The 18,514-nt window shown below is 44.9% G+C and overlaps 1 protein-coding gene across 5 annotated transcripts in view; it reads right to left on the bottom strand.

The window, feature by feature from the left end:
* cadm1a (cell adhesion molecule 1a) overlaps positions 1 to 18,514 on the bottom strand; it is a 425,433-nt gene that overhangs the window by 85,228 nt on the left and 321,691 nt on the right. For 4 of the 5 annotated variants that reach the window (XM_055875687.1, XM_055875698.1, XM_055875705.1 and 1 more), the window contains exon 2: positions 10,605 to 10,622. The exons of the other annotated variant lie outside the window; for it this stretch is intronic. In XM_055875687.1, coding sequence (XP_055731662.1) covers positions 10,605 to 10,622 — 18 coding nt within the window. The remainder of the gene's footprint in view (positions 1 to 10,604; positions 10,623 to 18,514) is intronic. 5 annotated transcript variants of the gene reach the window in all.

Raw genomic sequence — 18,514 nt, 5'->3', positions numbered from 1 at the left:
GCTGCTATTGTGCCGCCGAGTGCTGAAGTGGGTAGCTTGTAAACATTTTATTTCCTTGGTTGCAACACTCACTAACGAGTTCCAAACTGCCTCTGGAAGCAACGTCAGCACAAGAACTGTTCGTCGGGTGCTCCATGAAATGGGTTTCATTGGCCGAGCAGCCGCACACAAGCCTAAGATCACCATACGCAATGCCAAGCGTCGGCTGGAGTGGTGTAAAGATGCCGCCATTGGACTTGGGAGCAGTGGAAACGCGTTCTCCGGAGTGATGAATCACGCTTCACCATCTGGCAGTCCAATGGACGAATCTGAGTTTGGCAGATGCCAGGAGAACGCTACCTGCCCCAATGCATAGTGCCAACTGTAAAGTATGGTGGAGGAGGAAATATTGCTGTTTTTTGTGGTTTGGGTTAGGCCCCTTAGTTCCAGTGAAGGGAAATATTAACGCTATAGCATACAATGATATTCTAGACGATTCTGTGCTACCACTTTGTGGCGGCAGTTTGGAGAAGGCCCTTTCCTGATTCAGCATGACAATGCTCCTGTGCACGAAGCGAAGTCCATACAGAAATGGTTTATTGAGATCGGTGTGGAAGAACTTGACTGGCCTGCACAGAGCCCTGACCTCAACCCCATCAAACACCTTTGTGATGAATTGGAATGCCGACTGCGAGCCAGGCCTAATGGCCCATCATCAGTGCCCGACCTCACTAATGGTCTTGTGGCTGAATGAAAGCAAGTCCCCGCAGCAATGTTCCCACATCTAGTGGAAAGCCTTCCTGTTATAGCAACAAAGGAGGACCAACTCCATTTAAAATTCCAAGATTTTGGAATGAGATGTTCGAGTAGCAGGTGTCCACATACTTTTGGTCATGTAATGTATGTTTACTAATTTATTTCCCTGAACCTCCTTTTGCCATTGAAAGGCTCAGTCTGATCGGGTGGGCGTGTTGATATACATTTTTATATACACAGCACTGATTGGTGGATAGGATCGTCTACATTCTAGAGTCCTCAAACTCAACTCTGGACCTCGAAGCCAGTTTCACTGCATTTTTTTATGGTTCCCCTCTAATCAGGGATCGTTTTAGACCTGTGACACCAGGTGTGTGCAATTACGAATTAGTTAGAACAGAAAACCAGCAGGCTATGGACCTCGTAGGGCACAGGTGTCAAACTCATTCCACGGGGGGCCGAGTGTCTGCGGGTTTTCGCTCCTCCCTTATACTTGATTGATGAATTAACATCACTAATTAGTTAGGAACTCCCCACACCTGGTTGTCTAGGGCTTTATTGAAAGGAAAGACCAAAAACCTGCAGACACAAGGCCCTCCGTGGAATGAGTTTGACACCCCTGTCGTAGGGTAAGAGTTGAGTACCCCTGCTCTAAAGCCAAACCCATAGAATAAGTAATGTAATAGGATCTCTATGAGCCTACCCTGCTTACCCCCTTCAAATTTGGAGGATACATATGCAAATAAAAGATGACTGGTTATTAGTCAGAATAATAAGATCAGCTTGTGATGTCATGATCTGGGCCAAAAACTCCCACCTGAACAGGCTAAAATTCCAGGCATTTTCTCTTTTTTTAACAGCTCTTACACAAAAAGTGCATTATCATAATTTGGTAATTAGACCAAATGAAATGAGTAGGTAAAATGACGAGAATATGTTTTAGCAGGTGTTTACCAAAAGAAGAGATGGCACTGCATGTGCAACACAAATAGTTCTGATAATACTGAATGTGTCACGTCAGAAACCGCATCCAAAAACGACAACTCAGAAAACCATGTCAGAGTGGGACCATATCACATGGCTTCAGTGCCCAGACTATCAGATCAATCATTCTCAATACTAGTCTCGATCTGTACCTTGGCAAATCCTCTAACTATCCTGGTGTGCATCTACTGCCATACATGTTTGGAATAACAACAAAGGAATGCAGCAGAGAGAGATGGATAAATCACGGTAGCCTCGCCTACAGATGGGACCGAGCTACAGCTCAACATACATACATGTATAGATGTGCATGTGTTTGAGCAAGAAGGAGGAGACACCTTGGCAAATTCAATGGGAGAGACGTGTGTACATATTGGATGAGTCTTCAGCAAAAATCTATCTCTACCCACCAAGAGTTGGGGCAAAAGTCTCTCAACTCACCCTGCATGCACCTGGCCAGAAAGCAGAGGATAAACAAAAGCAAATATATGGTCTAACAGCACCAGAATGGGCACAGGAACATGTGTATATTAGTTAGAGGATGGCTATTGTATCTATGCTTCAATGAATTGATTGAACAATCAAATAAATCAATTCTTTACTGACATGAATCAAATTAATTATTCGCAAATGGAATCTTGTAAACGATGAACCAAACTAGCATGTGCAATATAACATTAGTTTCCCCCTTTAAAGGCTCTCTAAGCTTTGCTGTGCATTTGCTTTCTGTGCATGTGTCAACAATCAACAAGGCTTGCCGTCATGCAAGAAAGGATTCATATCGGTTCCATTTGCATAACTTGTTCAAACAGATCTGTGACATTATCTTTGTATGTAATTAGTGATGTTCAAAAGCGCTAGCACAGAGCATTGATCATTCTGGCCTAGATTAAACTTGTCAGATGAGGATGCTCTGTACGTTCAGCAGCACTAGCCTACACTGTGTGTGTGTGTGTGTGTGTGTGTGTGTGTGTGTGTGTGTGTGTGTGTGTGCTCGACTGAACTTGTGTGAGTGTATTTGTGCACACATTTGAGTGTGTGTGTGTGTGTGTGTGTGTGTGTGTGTGTGTGTGTGTGTGAGAGAGAAAGAAGAGACCCGAGTGTGTCTTTGCTAGTGTGTGATACATTTCCACGCTCGCCCTGACATGAGAGAGAGCACCAGCGGTTGGGAGAAGCCCACATGCGGTGCAAGTCACAGACAGCTGGCTGAAGGCTGCAGCACACCGCTGGATTGGAAAGGTCATTGGGCCCTCGTCATTGGTACTGTTCTCTCTGTAGAGGGGAGCGTAGAGGGTCCGGCAACCAGGGCTGGTACTAGCCCCCCCCAGTACACACTCTGCAAGTTCGATCAGAGAAATAGCACCGCTGTCAAATTAGCATTGACCATGGGAGTTGCGTACAGAAGTGGCTCTTGAGCTGGCTAGCTAGCATACAGCAGGCTATTGAACAGACGCAGTGAGGAGCTCTTACTGTGCCACGCCCTTTGTTGAACTGTACTCTGCTAATGCTAACTGCCAATAAGTAAGTAATGTTGCTAGAACGTTATTGGAATGTTAATGGGGTGCTTGTAGAGCTTTTTACCCTGTTAATATGCACAAGGCTGGTGTCCTACCTTGAGATGAACACTGAACTAACAGAATTGATTGGGTGAAAAGCAAGGTTGCCACTGTATTGGTTACATCTAACCAGTTCTGTCAGATTAGTGTTGAAGGGTCTATTTTCTCAGCATTTAACTAGGCCTGTAGCTTGTGCTTACGCTTAGCTTATGTGTCATACCACATCTAAGGGGACATTTTAGAACAAACAAACAATGCTGTATTTTGACATGGTGAATTTGAGAGGTCAACTAGTCATTTCTCACTGAGAGTGTGCTTGACAGTCAATGTGTATCTAAGCACCCTAGATAATTTGATTCCCATCCGATGGCATTCTGTGTATGTGTCTGTGTCTGTGTCTCTCTCTCTCTGTCTGTCTGTCTGTCTGTCTGTCTGTCTGTGTGTGTGTGTGTGTGTGTGTGTGTGTGTGTGTGTGTGTGTGTGTGTGTGCATGCGTGCCTGCATGTGTTTGTGTGTCTGTGCGAGTTTTGTTGGTGTTCCCGCAAAAACAAGAGGCTCTTTTTTTCCTCTCCCTGCGATTTTTCACAATCCAATTCTGCTGTGAACCAGATGAGTGGCAGTGGCCATTGACCCCTCCATCTGTGAGTGGGAGACCCTGTTCAACAGAAATGCACGGTGATGCAGCCCTGCCAAAATCCCTAACCAACCAGTCACCGTCTCATATTAACACATACTGCTTTGATGCAAAGAACCCTAGCCTGGTCCCAATCTGTTTGTGCCGTCTTGCAAACTCCTATGTTCAATGTCATGCTAAATCATAGTTGACTGTACAGCACACACATATCTGGGACCAGGCTAAAATAACCCTGCTTCTACTCAATAAAAGAAAATGTTTTAAGCCTGATTTACACCGTTTAGAAATGTTCTGCTTTTAAGATGAAACATATCTCATTAAATGGAGTAAAGAGGACGTTATAGAAATATTTTATTGCACAGTAGTAAAATAAAAAGGTTTGCTAGTGATGATTCTGAATCATTCAACGACGTCAAGTGGCTTAATTTTCCTCAGAAACGTTAATGGTTTCTTAAATACCGAGGATGTTTTAGTATTTGAGATAGCTCGCTCATTCAAAGGGAATGACTAAGAATGATTCCACATCATCTTTGACTTTTACTAAGTAATTTCACTAAGTGGCAATTGTTTGAATAAAAATAATTGTATCAAGAACAAACACTTATGGAACGCACTTGCAAACAACTCTGTACTACTTATCATGTTAACGGTGAACTGATGTCACCCAGAATCATGAAGCATATTCCAAAAGGGCCTAGCGCTTAAGTTGTGATTACTCGCCCCGAAGAAGAGTTTGAAGAAGCTTTTGTAGTGGCTAATTAGCAACGACGGCATGCCGTTTGTACATGCAGATTATGAGACCGTGTTTATAAACTGACCTCCCACGCCTCCATGCTTTGGAGGAGAAAACACCCGGGAAAATCCCTCAAAGGCTATTCTGTAATGGTCTTCCCTCTCTCCCTCCGTTCCTCAGCACCATCCTCCTCTCCACTCAGAGAGGAGATAGTGGGGAGACATTTGCAGTGCATTCCAATAAAAAGAGGGAGAAGAGAAGTAAACAAGGAGGGGGAAGCCTGGCCTGTGTGGTGCTAATGACCAGGAAAATAGAGCTCACGTGGGAGCTGTCCGTGGATGGATGGAGAGAAGTGGTGCAGAAAAGCATCTGAATCACGGCAGGGATGGGAGGATTTGTGTGTGTCTGTGTGTGTGTGGGGGAAGGGATGGGAGGATATGTGTGTGTCTGTGGGTGTGTGTGGGGGAAGGGATTGGACGATTTGTGTGTGTCTGTGTGTGTGTGGGGGGGAAGGGATTGGAGGATTTGTGTGTGTCTGTGGGTGTGTGGGGGGGAAGGGATTGGACGATTTGTGTGTGTCTGTGTGTGTGTGGGGGAAGGGATGGGAGGATTTGTGTGTGTCTGTGTGTGTGTGGGGGAAGGGATGGGAGGATATGTGTGTGTCTGTGGGTGTGTGTGGGGGAAGGGATTGGACGATTTGTGTGTGTCTGTGTGTGTGTGGGGGGGAAGGGATTGGAGGATTTGTGTGTGTCTGTGGGTGTGTGGGGGGGAAGGGATTGGACGATTTGTGTGTGTCTGTGTGTGTGTGGGGGAAGGGATGGGAGGATTTGTGTGTGTCTGTGTGTGTGTGGGGGAAGGGATGGGAGGATTTGTGTGTGTCTGTGGGTGTGTGTGGGGGAGGGGATGGGAGGATGTGTGTGTGTCTGTGGGTGTGTGTGGGGGATGGGAGGATTTGTGTGTGTCTGTGGGTGTGTGTGGGGGAAGGGATGGGAGGATGTGTGTGTGTCTGTGGGTGTGGATGGGAGAGGCATGGGAGGATGTGTGTGTGGGGGAGGGATGGGAGTGTGTGTGTGTCTGTGGGTGTGCATGAGGGAGGGAGAGGGGTGTGTGTGTCTGTGGGTGTGTGTGGGGGAGGGATGGGAGGATGTGTATGAGAGGAGGGTGTCAGAGAGGCTTTGGTGGCCTGGGCGCGCTACCAGAGGGCACGCCATTATGCTCTCTCATTTGGAAATCTCTTTCAGGAAGGAGAGAGGGAGGGAGGGAGGCAGGGAGAGAGAAGGATGGATGGAGGGGTCTCCTCTCCTCCACCCCCAGCCAGATAAACAAAAGCAAGCTGAGACCCTGCAGAAGGGCTGAAGGAGGAGAGAGAGAGAGATGTGGTGAGAGAGAACAAGAGGGAGATACAGAGGGAGAAAGAGAGAGGTGGGGAGGTAGAGGGCACTGCAGCAGAACACAGGCTATCAGCATCCCTCTTCCCCCCTCCTCCCCCCCTCCCCTCCACACTCACTGTTTCTCCTCTTGGTTAGTGGTGTGTGTGAGTTAGTGTGTGTGAGAAGGGGTGCCTGTGTATGTGTATTTGCTACGTGGCTCTAGCACCTGGCTGTCTCTCCACAGTCATCTTGTACACAAACACAAAACAAAGCATTCACAAACCTGCTGCTCACTACTATCTAGTCTGGTATGTCTGTCCTCAAACTGTGTCTCCATGTCCTCGTGAGGCTTACTTACAATACACTTTTATTTGAATTGCTTCATGAAGATCATCATCATCATCAAACAGTGTGGTCTGCAACACCTGCAAACCAATCAATTCAGAGGAAAATATAGTGGTTGCATTGGTGTTTTCAACAGGCTTTGGAGGAGATCTAGATTAAAGGAATGCAAAGGGCACACAAGTAAACATTGACTAGAACCATTCAACGACAAAGCACGTGTGCAATGTTGCAGGCATAGCTCTGTGTCGTAGTGTGTGCGTTTCTAGTTGTATTAGTGGTATGTACAGGATACGCATGGTATACGCCGTCTAACGAAAGTGCTTACTCTCTGGTTCCTTCTCGACAATGCAACAACAATAACACACAATAAAAATGAGAATGGGAACATAAAGTAAATAGCTCAGTGGAATATCATCTTTTTTTTTGCATCAGTATTATTCAAGAAGGCACAATTTATAGTCCAATATTTACACATCAGAGAAAGGTGGAATTTGAGGGCAAGTGTTTAAATGGTTCAGTATTAGCAGGCTTTTGTGTGTGTGCACGTGCAGAACGAGAGCGAGAGCGACAGAGACACAGAGACAGCGAGAGAGAGAGTGTGTGTGTGTGTGTGATTTGTGAGAGAGAAGAGCGTGTATGTGATCTCAAGGACCCATCTGAACACAGATATGAATCCCTGTACTGTGGCCTGCAGATGAACTGCCATGCGGAAGCCCCTGTCCTCTGCTCCTCTCACATCTCCCTCTATTGATTGCCCCGAAAGAACCCCCTCTCTCACACACACACATAAACACACTTGCATGCACACACACATACTAATGTCATCAGTGCGTTGGGAGAGGGGGGGGGGGGGGGGGCAAGGAGTCCTTGTGGCACAGGTTTGTCCTTGAGGTCAGAGCGAGGAGGCAGACACTGTTCAACAAGACATATTTAGGAGGTCCTGTTGTTTTAAAATCTCAGCGCAGCCAATTTCATGTATTTCATGTATTCCAGGACTTGGACACCTGATTCAACTGAGAGGTTGAATGAGACGTTTAGTAAACATGGTAATAGTGCATTAAATCATTTGTTGGTCTTTTCTGTTAGATTGGGTCATTTTCATAGGACTTTATTGACCTAACATAAATGAAATTCCAGTCAGTTATACTAAAACGGGATCAGTCTAGACAATTGATCTAGACTGAAACACAAAGGTCTCAGGCTGAAACATTCATGTATAATAGAGGTGGTGGATTTACCGGGTGCAGTGTTGCATTACTAAGTATTTCTTCTAATCAAGTGTCTGGAGAATGTATCTACTCCTCTGCGCCTGCGAAACATCATTAGGACAGCCTCTGTTTATCGTCCGTTCAGGAAAGGAAATAGAATTCAAATCACAAATTGGGAAAATGCCCATAATTTCAGCGGAATATTATTTCAATTCCCGACTTCAAAGGGACTGGAATTGATCCTGATCCTACGCTATGCTAGGTCTAAACTCCAGCACGAGTGCTGTCCTTCCTGTTGGCTCAGTTGGTAGAGCGCAACGTGGAACCAGTATGAAAAAATATGAAAATGTATGCACTAAGTCGCTCTGGATAAAAGCATCTGCTAAATTACTAAAATGTCAACAGCTCTCCCCTCAACAGCTCTCCCTCAACAGCTCTACCCTCAACAGCACACCCCTCAACAGCTCTCCCATCAACAGCACACCCCTCAACAGCTCTCCCCTCAACAGCACACCCCTCAACAGCTCTCCCATCAACAGCTCTCCCCTCAACAGCACACCCCTCAACAGCTCTCCCCTCAACAGCACACACCTCAACAGCTCTCCCATCAACAGCTCTCCCATCAACAGCTCTCCCCTCAACAGCACACCCCTCAACAGCTCTCCCATCAACAGCACACCCCTCAACAGCTCTCCCCTCAACAGCACACACCTCAACAGCTCTCCCATCAACAGCTCTCCCCTCAACAGCACACACCTCAACAGCTCTCCCATCAACAGCTCTCCCCTCAACAGCATACCCCTCAACAGCTCTCCCCTCAACAGCACACACCTCAACAGCTCTCCCCTCAACAGCACACCCCTCAACAGCTCTCCCCTCAATAGCACACCCCTCAACAGCTCTCCCCTCAACAGCTCTCCCCTCAACAGCTCTCCCCTCAACAGCACACCCCTCAACAGCTCTCCCATCAACAGCTCTCCCCTCAACAGCACACCCATCAACAGCTCTCCTCTCAACAGCATACCCCTCAACAGCTCTCCCATCAACAGCTCTCCCCTCAATAGCACACCCCTCAACAGCTCTCCCCTCAATAGCACACCCCTCAACAGCTCTCCCCTCAACAGCTCTCCCATCAACAGCACACCCCTCAACAGCTCTCCCATCAACAGCACACCCCTCAACAGCACACCCCTCAACAGCTCTCCACATCAAGTCCTTTAGGGATTTACTGGAAGTTTACAGCCAGCAACTTTTACCAGTCCTCCAGCCATAAAGCGCTTTGTAGTTTTTGTATTTTACTTAATATATAGATGGTGACTGTACAGTATAGTATGTCTTTGGCAGAGGGGAAGGAGAGCAGAGCAGTGATGCTCAGTTGGCAATCTGTTGTAGAAGACCACAGCATAACAGTGGGTGGGGTAGGATAGGACAGGATATCACTGAGCATAGAGCCGTGAAGGACTGTCCTCCTCTTAGCAAGGGCTGGGCTCTATCCAATCCCCCTCGGGAAGAATCTTTCGCAGCTCAATTCTAATTTATATACGTATAAATAACGGAGGGTGACATTAATAATTGGATCGAAGGCAGGGGCTAAACACACAGACACTAGGCCCTCTGCCAAGCGAGGCAGTGTTTTTGCGAACGCTAGTTCAATACTGGCTCAGCATCTTTGGCGTGATTGAATGTGGATGGGGGGGGGGGTGGGTGGGAGCATTAATCGCCCGTGCCGCAGTGAGGGGCGTTGTCGGGCCGTCTAGTTTCAACGTCTGACTGTCCTCAACCTCTGTCTACAGTAGTCTACAGCTAACGTGCTAAAAGCCAACGGTCTGGTACGGATATGAGGCCGTGAAGGTGTTGGACAATTCTGGTCCCAGAGACCCACAGAGTGTGCAGGCTTTGGTTCCACCCCTGCACCAACACACCTGATTCAGTGACTTAACTGATAGTGGTCTTCAATTTAGACCATGATTAGATGAGCTGGGATGGAATAAAGACATCCACTCACTGTAGCTCTCCAGGACTGGAGATGTACTAGAGTTGTTGACAGAGTAGTGACTGTATGCTAACTGCTAACGTGCTATTTCATTGTGGCTGACTGTTTGAAAGCCAGTCAAGTTGAAGACAAAAAAATAGACCTTACTTTGTAGCTTGTGTCATTTCTTTTAGTTCCAACCACAAATTCCGACCAGTTTGCCATGGTGCCATGGTGTAACACGAACAGACTAAAACAGGCCTTGCTAGCAGGCAAATGAGGAACGGTGTTGTTTTGAAGCAGATATGTCCTGGTTTGCCATCCATTTAAAAGTAACTAAGTATGAAGGAAGTGGCATCCTTAAAATAACCTCTGAAGTTTTGCTAAGGAGTATCAAAATGATTCCATTATGAATAACTTGTGATATATTCTAGTGAGGCATGTGAGATGATAAGCTTTTAAACTGGTTCATCGAAGTCCTTCCAATATCATAATTCATTCACAAAAATACTTTGTTTTATGGACAATGCAAACAATTTCACATACCACAGACCATCAACATTTAAAAACCTAACACAAAACAACACTGACAAGAAAAAGAGAATGTGACAAACTGTAGCTCTAGAGTCTAGTGACCTTCTGCTCATACAAACTGGTTTGAAGATCAGCTCTCCCTGCCCCCATGTCTAACATCATCCATTATGCAGTACTCAACAAAACTGACCCTAGACCAGCTATAGAGAGCAAAAGGTTGCAAGAACAAGAGAAGAAAAGACGTGAAGAAGAAACAAAAGCAGGTGCAGAAGCAAGAGATAGTCTATCAGCAGCTATGGAGCGGCGGCAGCGGCGGAAGATGTACGAAAACAGAGGAGAAGGAAAGGCAGTGAGAGAAAAAGTGTGATAAAAGAAAATTGATATGGAAGGACCACTGCGATAGTTAGTATGCAGCACACAAACACTAGACGCTGAGAGGCGACCATTCTGTAAAAACTAAGAGAAGAGAAGGGCACGAGTGAGAGAGAGAGAAATCAATGAAAAGAGAGAAGAAGGAGGTAGGGGGGGTTTACCTGGGTACTGAGCAGCTCCTGTGTCAGGGGAAAGGAAAAGAGAGAGAGAGTAGCGTTAGCATTAGCGATAAGCCCCTTTCACCACAGATTAACAGCCTCCAACATCACCAGTGCAGAGGAGAGGTAGCTCATTGGCATAGCGTGAGGCCACATATGAAGGCAGAGAGAGAGGATTTCTAGGGTACATGATTTCTTCTCAGGGAAAGGGTGAATAGTTTCATTCATTCAATAGCACACATGGCATTTCAATTCAGTCAATTCACCAGTAGAAGATTTGACTTTTCAGGTATAAGTCATATTCAATACAGCTTGACATAATCATAGTATAATAAACATAGTTTAATATTGAACACCTCAGAATTGGTCTGAATAGCAAGCACACGCTTATTGGTGGTTCAATTCATATGACAGTGAAAGCAAATTACACCATTTCAGAGATGTTAGGTACCAGATTTGTCCATCTGTGGTTTCTGCCATCGCTATCCTCCTGAAAATGAACATCTTCACCCATAATGCAATTCATTTGTCACCCGTTACATCTTTAAAAAGCGCTCTACGCCAACCGAGCATCAGGATTCTGCTCTGAGGCTGGTTCTGATTAGACAACCCATATCCTTTCAACATTTGCCAAATTTCAATCACGGTGACGTACTAATTATCAATTCTCCAAGAGACAAGTGGGAGTCTGTCGATTCCTCCTAGTAGCCGAGAAATCAGTTGAAATTTTCAGAGTGGAGACTGAAAAGAAAATATATCCTATTTGGTTTCCGTTTATATCCTGAGAGACATTTCAACTCGTATTTGTGGCACAGATGCATCTAATGGATGTCTGAAATGGTCAAAAATGTATCATCGGCTGACATCGTCTAGATTTGATTCCATTGAACTTTGCTGAGCAATCAGACTGAATTTTTCTCTCTGCATTGTTGGGAAGGGCCCGTAAGTAAGCATTTCACTGTTTGTCTAAACCTGTTGCTTACGCAGCATGTGATAAATAAAATGTGATTTGATTTTTATTTGAATCACTCGTATATGTTTCTTACTCACTCTGCTGTTAGTAGGCTAAAAGCCATGAACACACACACACACACACACACACACACACACACACACACACACACACACACACACACACACACACACACACACACACACACACACAGTGGCGGCCCCTGAAGTGACTCATATCAACACTGTATGAAAATAATTTTGTGTTTTCAGTGTTGCTCTCACCATCACCCATTCTGTCACACCTCTGGAAAGCAGAGATGCTGTTGTGATAACATCCTGTAGGTCTGATATCTGGTTGGAAGTTCACTTTTACAGTATTCTATTGGTCAACAAATTTTAGCCTTTGATATTAAATTCTCAGACCTTTTTTGATAGTATATTCCTGTAACTCCACAATAGTCCTGCTTGCACATTGCTATTTATCTTATGGAGTCAAGTGATATATGCATTTGATTGACTTTTTGAATATAAATGGCATAGTCTCATTATGGGTTGCAGGTGAGTTATACAGTATATCAAATGATTACCCACTACACACCCACAGAGCGAGTACAAAACAAACACACACGCACACCCCAAACCCAGCACCACCGCAAGCCAGTCTCCCCTGCTTAAGGATTCCAGTCATGACCCAGGCCACGGCAACTAAGTGGTTCAGAGAGCCACGGGGGGACCCGGGCCACCCTGGAGATCAGGTTCCTGGAACACAGGCCAGGGGGAAGGGGCTTGCAATGTTAAGTAAATGCCAGACAGTTGTGAATAACTCTGCATGGCCATTTCAACCCCACCGGTCCTGAGGGGGGCTGCCTGGCTAACCCGCCAACCCCTCTTGCCCGGCATGGCCATGTCGCCGGTATGCAACCATCCAACCCTCCAACAACCGTGGAGGCGAGGTTAAATGCTGGAACCAGAGAGATGCATTAAACATGAGTCATTTCAAATGAAAGGTAGCTACTCCCTACTCTAAAAATGATAGGAACATTAACCAGGGGTCAGACAGGCTGGGCTGCATTAATGAAGGCTTGATGCCTCTCTTTAAAATCACCTCTACAGCCCGCAAGAACACTTCACTTCATAAAATGGTTACAGAACAGCTCAAAGACAGGCCGGCCTTCTCTCTCGCACACACATCCCCACCCCTATGCATGGACACACACAAACATTTCTGGGTGTGAGAGACCTGCAAGAATCTCTATAGCAGCAGAAAAAAATGACCACCAAGTTCATATTCAAAGCCTCAATAGAAATACGGGCCTAATTGCATATGTAATGTGGTTTGTATTGCAGACCTACAGTAGGTTAATAATCCAGACATAGCAATCTGCTACTGTCAGCAAAATCCTATCAAGTCAAGGAGCTTCTGACAGCGTTAACCCTCTGCCGAACTCTCTACATTAACATTAGTTCAACCCTTTCCTCCTCTAAGGCCTTACTGGAGGAACCATACCTCTAACCTTGTCATCCTTGTCAACCTTTTATGTGGTAGTCCCAAAAGTGCAAAGCTCGCCCACCCTGTGCGCCAGCCCCAAATGAAGTGTACCGAAGGTATTTGAAAGACAATTGTAGGCAATCTATGTTTGACCCAGGTCTGAATGGCACAGATCCAGACATGGGGAAGTTGGCGGTAGTTGGGTCCTCCTCTTCCACCCCCACCCCATTCAAAAGGTGGAGTGTAACCGCATTATGTCGTGATTCAATCGGAAATCTGCAGCTGGAGGGCCATGAAATTGGACATGATGAGTGTGCCACATTAAAAAGTAATTATCGATACCGCTCTCCCATTGTCTCGCTTACAAGCCGCCGAAGTGAATCAAAGTCTGAATGAAAATGGATTCAACCTTATTCCAGTCAACACTAACCATTTGTTTTGTTTTCAAAGCCCCAGTGACCCAATTGTGACTACATTACCGGGAGAGCATTCTTCTTGTGATTGAGATCATACTGTATTGTGTGTGCGCCACTGTGACTCTGTGTGTGTGTGTGTGTAAGTGACACAGACTGCAAGAAAGACATCTACAAGTCTGAAATATCACTTACTGACACGCAAACACACACACACACACACACACACACACACACACACACACACACACACACACACACACACACACACACACACACACACACACACACACACACACACACACACACACACACACACACACACACACACACACACACACACACACACACACACACACACACCAGGGGATGAGACGAAGGCCGCTGGTGAACAGGGACACAGTGGAGCTCTATGAAACCTATGAACCAGCCACTTGTTTTCTTCCACTCTCACTCGTTCTCTCCCCCCGACACTGGAAGCATCGGCTCGGCTCGCTCATCCACGCTCGGCGTCTGAGTCAGTATGGAGAGGGACTTAACAGCTGTCTGCGGCACCGCGATTAAACGCCTGCGCTGTCACACTGATAAGCTGGCGGTGATGGGAAAATTCCCCCGCCATGTCCCAGCGTGACCTGGGCGAGGTCACCACCACAATCATGGGTGGCGCCGAGAGATTGGGAAAATATCAAACCCGGAGATCTTGGATTAATGTAGGTTTCTTAGTGTTTCAAGAGGGGGGAAAACTATGTGCACTGCAGAGCAGACACAGTGTAGGACTCATTTGGAATATTAAGTTATTTTTGTGTGAGTTTTCGTGTTGCACCGCTGAGACAGAAGAAGCCACGGATGAGGTCTGTTGTTACTAAGCGCTGTGATGCACTGCGCTGATTGTACACGACGTCTGTAAGGTTAAGATGCACTGAAGTACCATAAGTGGCGGAGAGTCATCATAAAAAAACATGGCTCTCGTCATGGCTCTAATGTAAGTCAGGGGTAAACCGCAAACACAAAGTGACTCACTCATCTCTGAGTGGACCTCTCTCCACTGAGCCAACTCATTCAGCACTATCTAGGCTAAATAGGCTATACAAAACACACATACTGGCTATATAAATGATGTAAGGACCAAACACAATGTACAGATGTCGGATCTTAATCAGAGCCAGTTCGCAACAGCGGAAAAATAATCCTGCAGCAACAGGAAATGTGAATTATTATGTGGATTATAATTAATGGACATTTTTGTAGGGGTTGTAAAAATGTTCGTAAAGGAAAATCAAGTCTGACATTTCAAAGTGGAAATTAAACTTCAGAAGCCTTTTTAAACATTAAATGCACTTTTTAAAATTCCTACATTGCAGGAAAGTTCTCCTTCAACAGGATGATCAAGATCCTACACCTGTATGTTAACTTTGCACTTTGCATGTGAATGTTCAGTATGTAACCAATGCTGCGTAAGTGCCACTCAAAATAAACCTTCCAGGGCCAAGGCAGTTCCAGTGCATTAGGAAAGTATTCAGACCCCTTCCCTTTTCAACATTTTGTTACATTACAGCCTTATTCTAAAATGGATTACATTTTCCCATCATCAGTCTACACACAATACCACACAATGACAAAGTGAAAACAGGTCTTTAACAAATGTATGAAAATTTAAAAAAATTACAATAAAGAAATACCTTATTTACATAAGTATTCTGACCCTTTGATATGAGACTCAAAATTGAGCTCAAGGGCATCCTGTTTCCATTGATCATCCTTGAGATGTTTCTAAAAACTTAATTGGGTTCCACCTGTCTATATAAGGTCCCACAGTTGACAGTGCATGTCAGAGCAAAAACCAAGCCATGAGGTCGAAAGGATTGTCCGTAGAGCTCCGAGACAGGATTGTGTGAAGGCACAGGTCTGGGGAAGGGTAACAAAACATTTCTACAGCATTTAAGGTCCTCAAGAACACAGTGGCCTCCATCATTCTTAAATGGAAGAAGTTTGGAACCACCAAGACTCTTCCTAGCTCCCTGACCAAACTGAGCAAACTGAGGAAAACCATCTCTGCGGCACTCCACCAATCAGGCCTTTATGGTTGAGGCACATGACAGGCTGCTTGGAGTTTGTCAAAAGGCACCTAAAGAGTCTCAGACCAAGAGAAACAAGATTCTCTGGTCTGATGGAACCAAGATTGAACTCTTTGGCCTGGATGCCAAGCGTCACGTCTGGAGAAAACCTGTTATGGTGGAGACAGCATCACGCTGTGGGGATGTTTTTCAGCGGCAGGGACTGAGAGACTAGTCAGGATCGAGGGAAAGATGAAGGGAGCAAAGTACAGAGAGATCCTTGATAAAAACCTGCTCTGGAGCGCTCAGGACCTCAGACTGGGACAAAAGTTCACCTTCCAACAGGACAACGACCCTAAGCACACAGCCAAGACAACGCAGGAGTGGCTTCGGGAGAATTCACTGAATGTCCTTGAGTGGCCCAGCCAGAGCCCGGAATTGTACCCGATCTAACATCTCTGAAGAGACTTGAAAATAGCTGTGCAGTGACGCTCCCCATTCAACCTGACAGAGCTTGAAAGGATCTGCAGAGAAGAATGGGAGAAACTCCGCAAACAGAGGTGTGCCAAGATTATAGCGTCATACCCAAGAAGACTCAAGGTTGTAATCACTGCCAAAGGTTCAACAAAGTACTGAGTAAAGGGTCTGAATACTTATGTAAATGTTATATATAAAAAAATATATGCAAATTTGCCTGAAAAAACAGTTTTTGGTTTGTCATTATGGGGTATTGTGTGTATACTGATGAGAAAAAACAAACAATTTAATCAATTTTAGAATAAGGCTGTAACGTCACAAAATGTGGAAAAAGTCAAGGGGTCTGAATACTTTCTGAATGCACTGTACATATGGTTGACTACTACTTAGTACTGCAGCAAATAATGTTGTCTATGTAGACAAAAACATGTGTGCAAAAGTGGTAGCCACCACTGTACATAGCTACAAAGTAACTAATCTGTTTTGAGGTGGTATAATTATTCCACTAGTAGTTGCTGTGGTATATAAGACCATTGGCAATGGTAAGTGTGACCTATGGCCCTGATAGTATCACTTGTACAGTACATACAGCCCTACAACAATATTGCGTCTTTTAATGTAGCACTGACAGTCAATGTCCCTATCTGTACCTCCCTCCACCACATGTTGCGTTGTGCTTTGGCCAGGAACTTTATCTTATTACTGGTCCCAGTGTTTCCATTTTGGGGAACATTAGGCTATTGCGTGCAGGGCTCCGTATTGCTAGCGAGATGGCTGGGGTACAGGGAAAGCACAGATGGACACCACTGACTGGACTGGGGGGAGGGGAGGGAGACCAGGGGGCTGGAGCGTGACCCGCCACGCTGTCGTGTAATTAAGAGGTTAGGAGGGCCGACCGTGTTCTCATATCAGAGGGGGATTGGTTGGATAGGCCATGGCGTGCGGAATGGACACCACGGCAACAAGATTGGCTCGCTCAGTTATTATCTTACAAAACAGCCAGGCACCAAAACCTGTTTTCAGATGGCGTGACAAAATAATGGTTCAGATGTGTGCCTGTATTTCTCTCAGTAGGACTAAAGCTGTTTTCTGAATGGCAGTTTACAGAATGATAGAGGTATGATTTAGGACAATTCCACAGAACAGAATGATGGTGAGACTCAAAAAAAAAAAAGTACAGTACCAGTCAAACGTTTGGACACACCTACTCATTCAAGGGTTTCTCCTTATTTTAAAAAAACTATTTTCTACATTGTAGAATAATAGTGAAGACATCAAAACAATGAAATATTATGTAATAACCAAAAAAGAACTTCTGTTGTAAAAAAAATTCCAGGTGAAGCTGGTTGAGAGAATGCCAGGAGTGTGCAAAGCTGTCATCAAGCAAACGGGTGGCTACTTTCAAGAATCTCAAAAATAAAATCTATGTTGATTTGTTTAACACTTTATTGGTTACTACATGATTCCATATGTATTATTTCATAGTTTTGATGTCTTCACTATTGTTCTACAATGTAGAAAATAGTAAAAATAAAGAAAAACCCTGGAATGAGAAGGTGTGTCCAAACTTTTGACTGGTACTGTATGTCAAACAAAAACCAATGATTGCAAAGTTAAACAAACCATACAACTCTATGCAAAAGGACTACAACTTCCACAAAACAAGTTAACTTGAAGAACCGTGCAGATGCAAAGTTTTGTAACAGAATGACAGTTTGTGCCGTCATTCTGCATAGAGTTGTATGGTTTGTTTAACTTCGCAATCATTGTTTTTGTTTGGAATACATTTTAAAGTAAACATATTTTGGGATATCATTTTTATTTGTCGGGAAAGATGTGTCAGTGTTTCTATGTTATAGAAGCATTCCAAAACACGATGGCTATAGCCAATAATACCATTATGTTGTCATCTAGGCTTTAGAAGAGAAAATCTCAATTCTGGACTTTGAGGTTTATCAACTGAAAACCTGGATGAAACCATAAGTCAGTGAATATGGGAGCCGGGTTGAACGAAACCAAAAGGAACGTCTAGTGTCTTCTCGGACGAGACTTAGCCCAGCTTGAGTCTGGGGTCGTGGCAGGGCCTCAGTCATTATTGTTAAATGAGCAGAATGGATTTGTGGTAATGGAAACCCAATGGCTCCAGACAGACATGGAACCGGGGTTACGAGCACAGCGAATGACACTGATAACCGGACCGCTCAACTGTACCTAGAGTGATGGGCCATTCAACGAGCTCCATTCAGGTTGATTCATAGTGCCTGCCGCCACCACACCACTTCCGGGGACAATAAACAAACAGATCCATTTGATGAGTTCGGATTTGAGTTTTCAGGACCATTTTTTATAAACCACTTTATACTTTATGGATGCATTATTGCACTTACACTTTTATGAGGTGATTAGGATCAATTATAGCCTACTTGTGCGTAGGCATACTGATGAATGTATTTAGGCTACAGTCGTTTGTAAGGCTCATACAAGGGGCTATGACTCAAAGCATAATCAAATCAAATCGTCTTGGTC

This window comes from Salvelinus fontinalis, chromosome 2, assembly GCF_029448725.1.
Source record: "Salvelinus fontinalis isolate EN_2023a chromosome 2, ASM2944872v1, whole genome shotgun sequence".
Classification (NCBI taxonomy): Eukaryota; Metazoa; Chordata; class Actinopteri; order Salmoniformes; family Salmonidae; genus Salvelinus; species Salvelinus fontinalis.
This window is presented reverse-complemented; position numbering and strand designations above follow the sequence as displayed.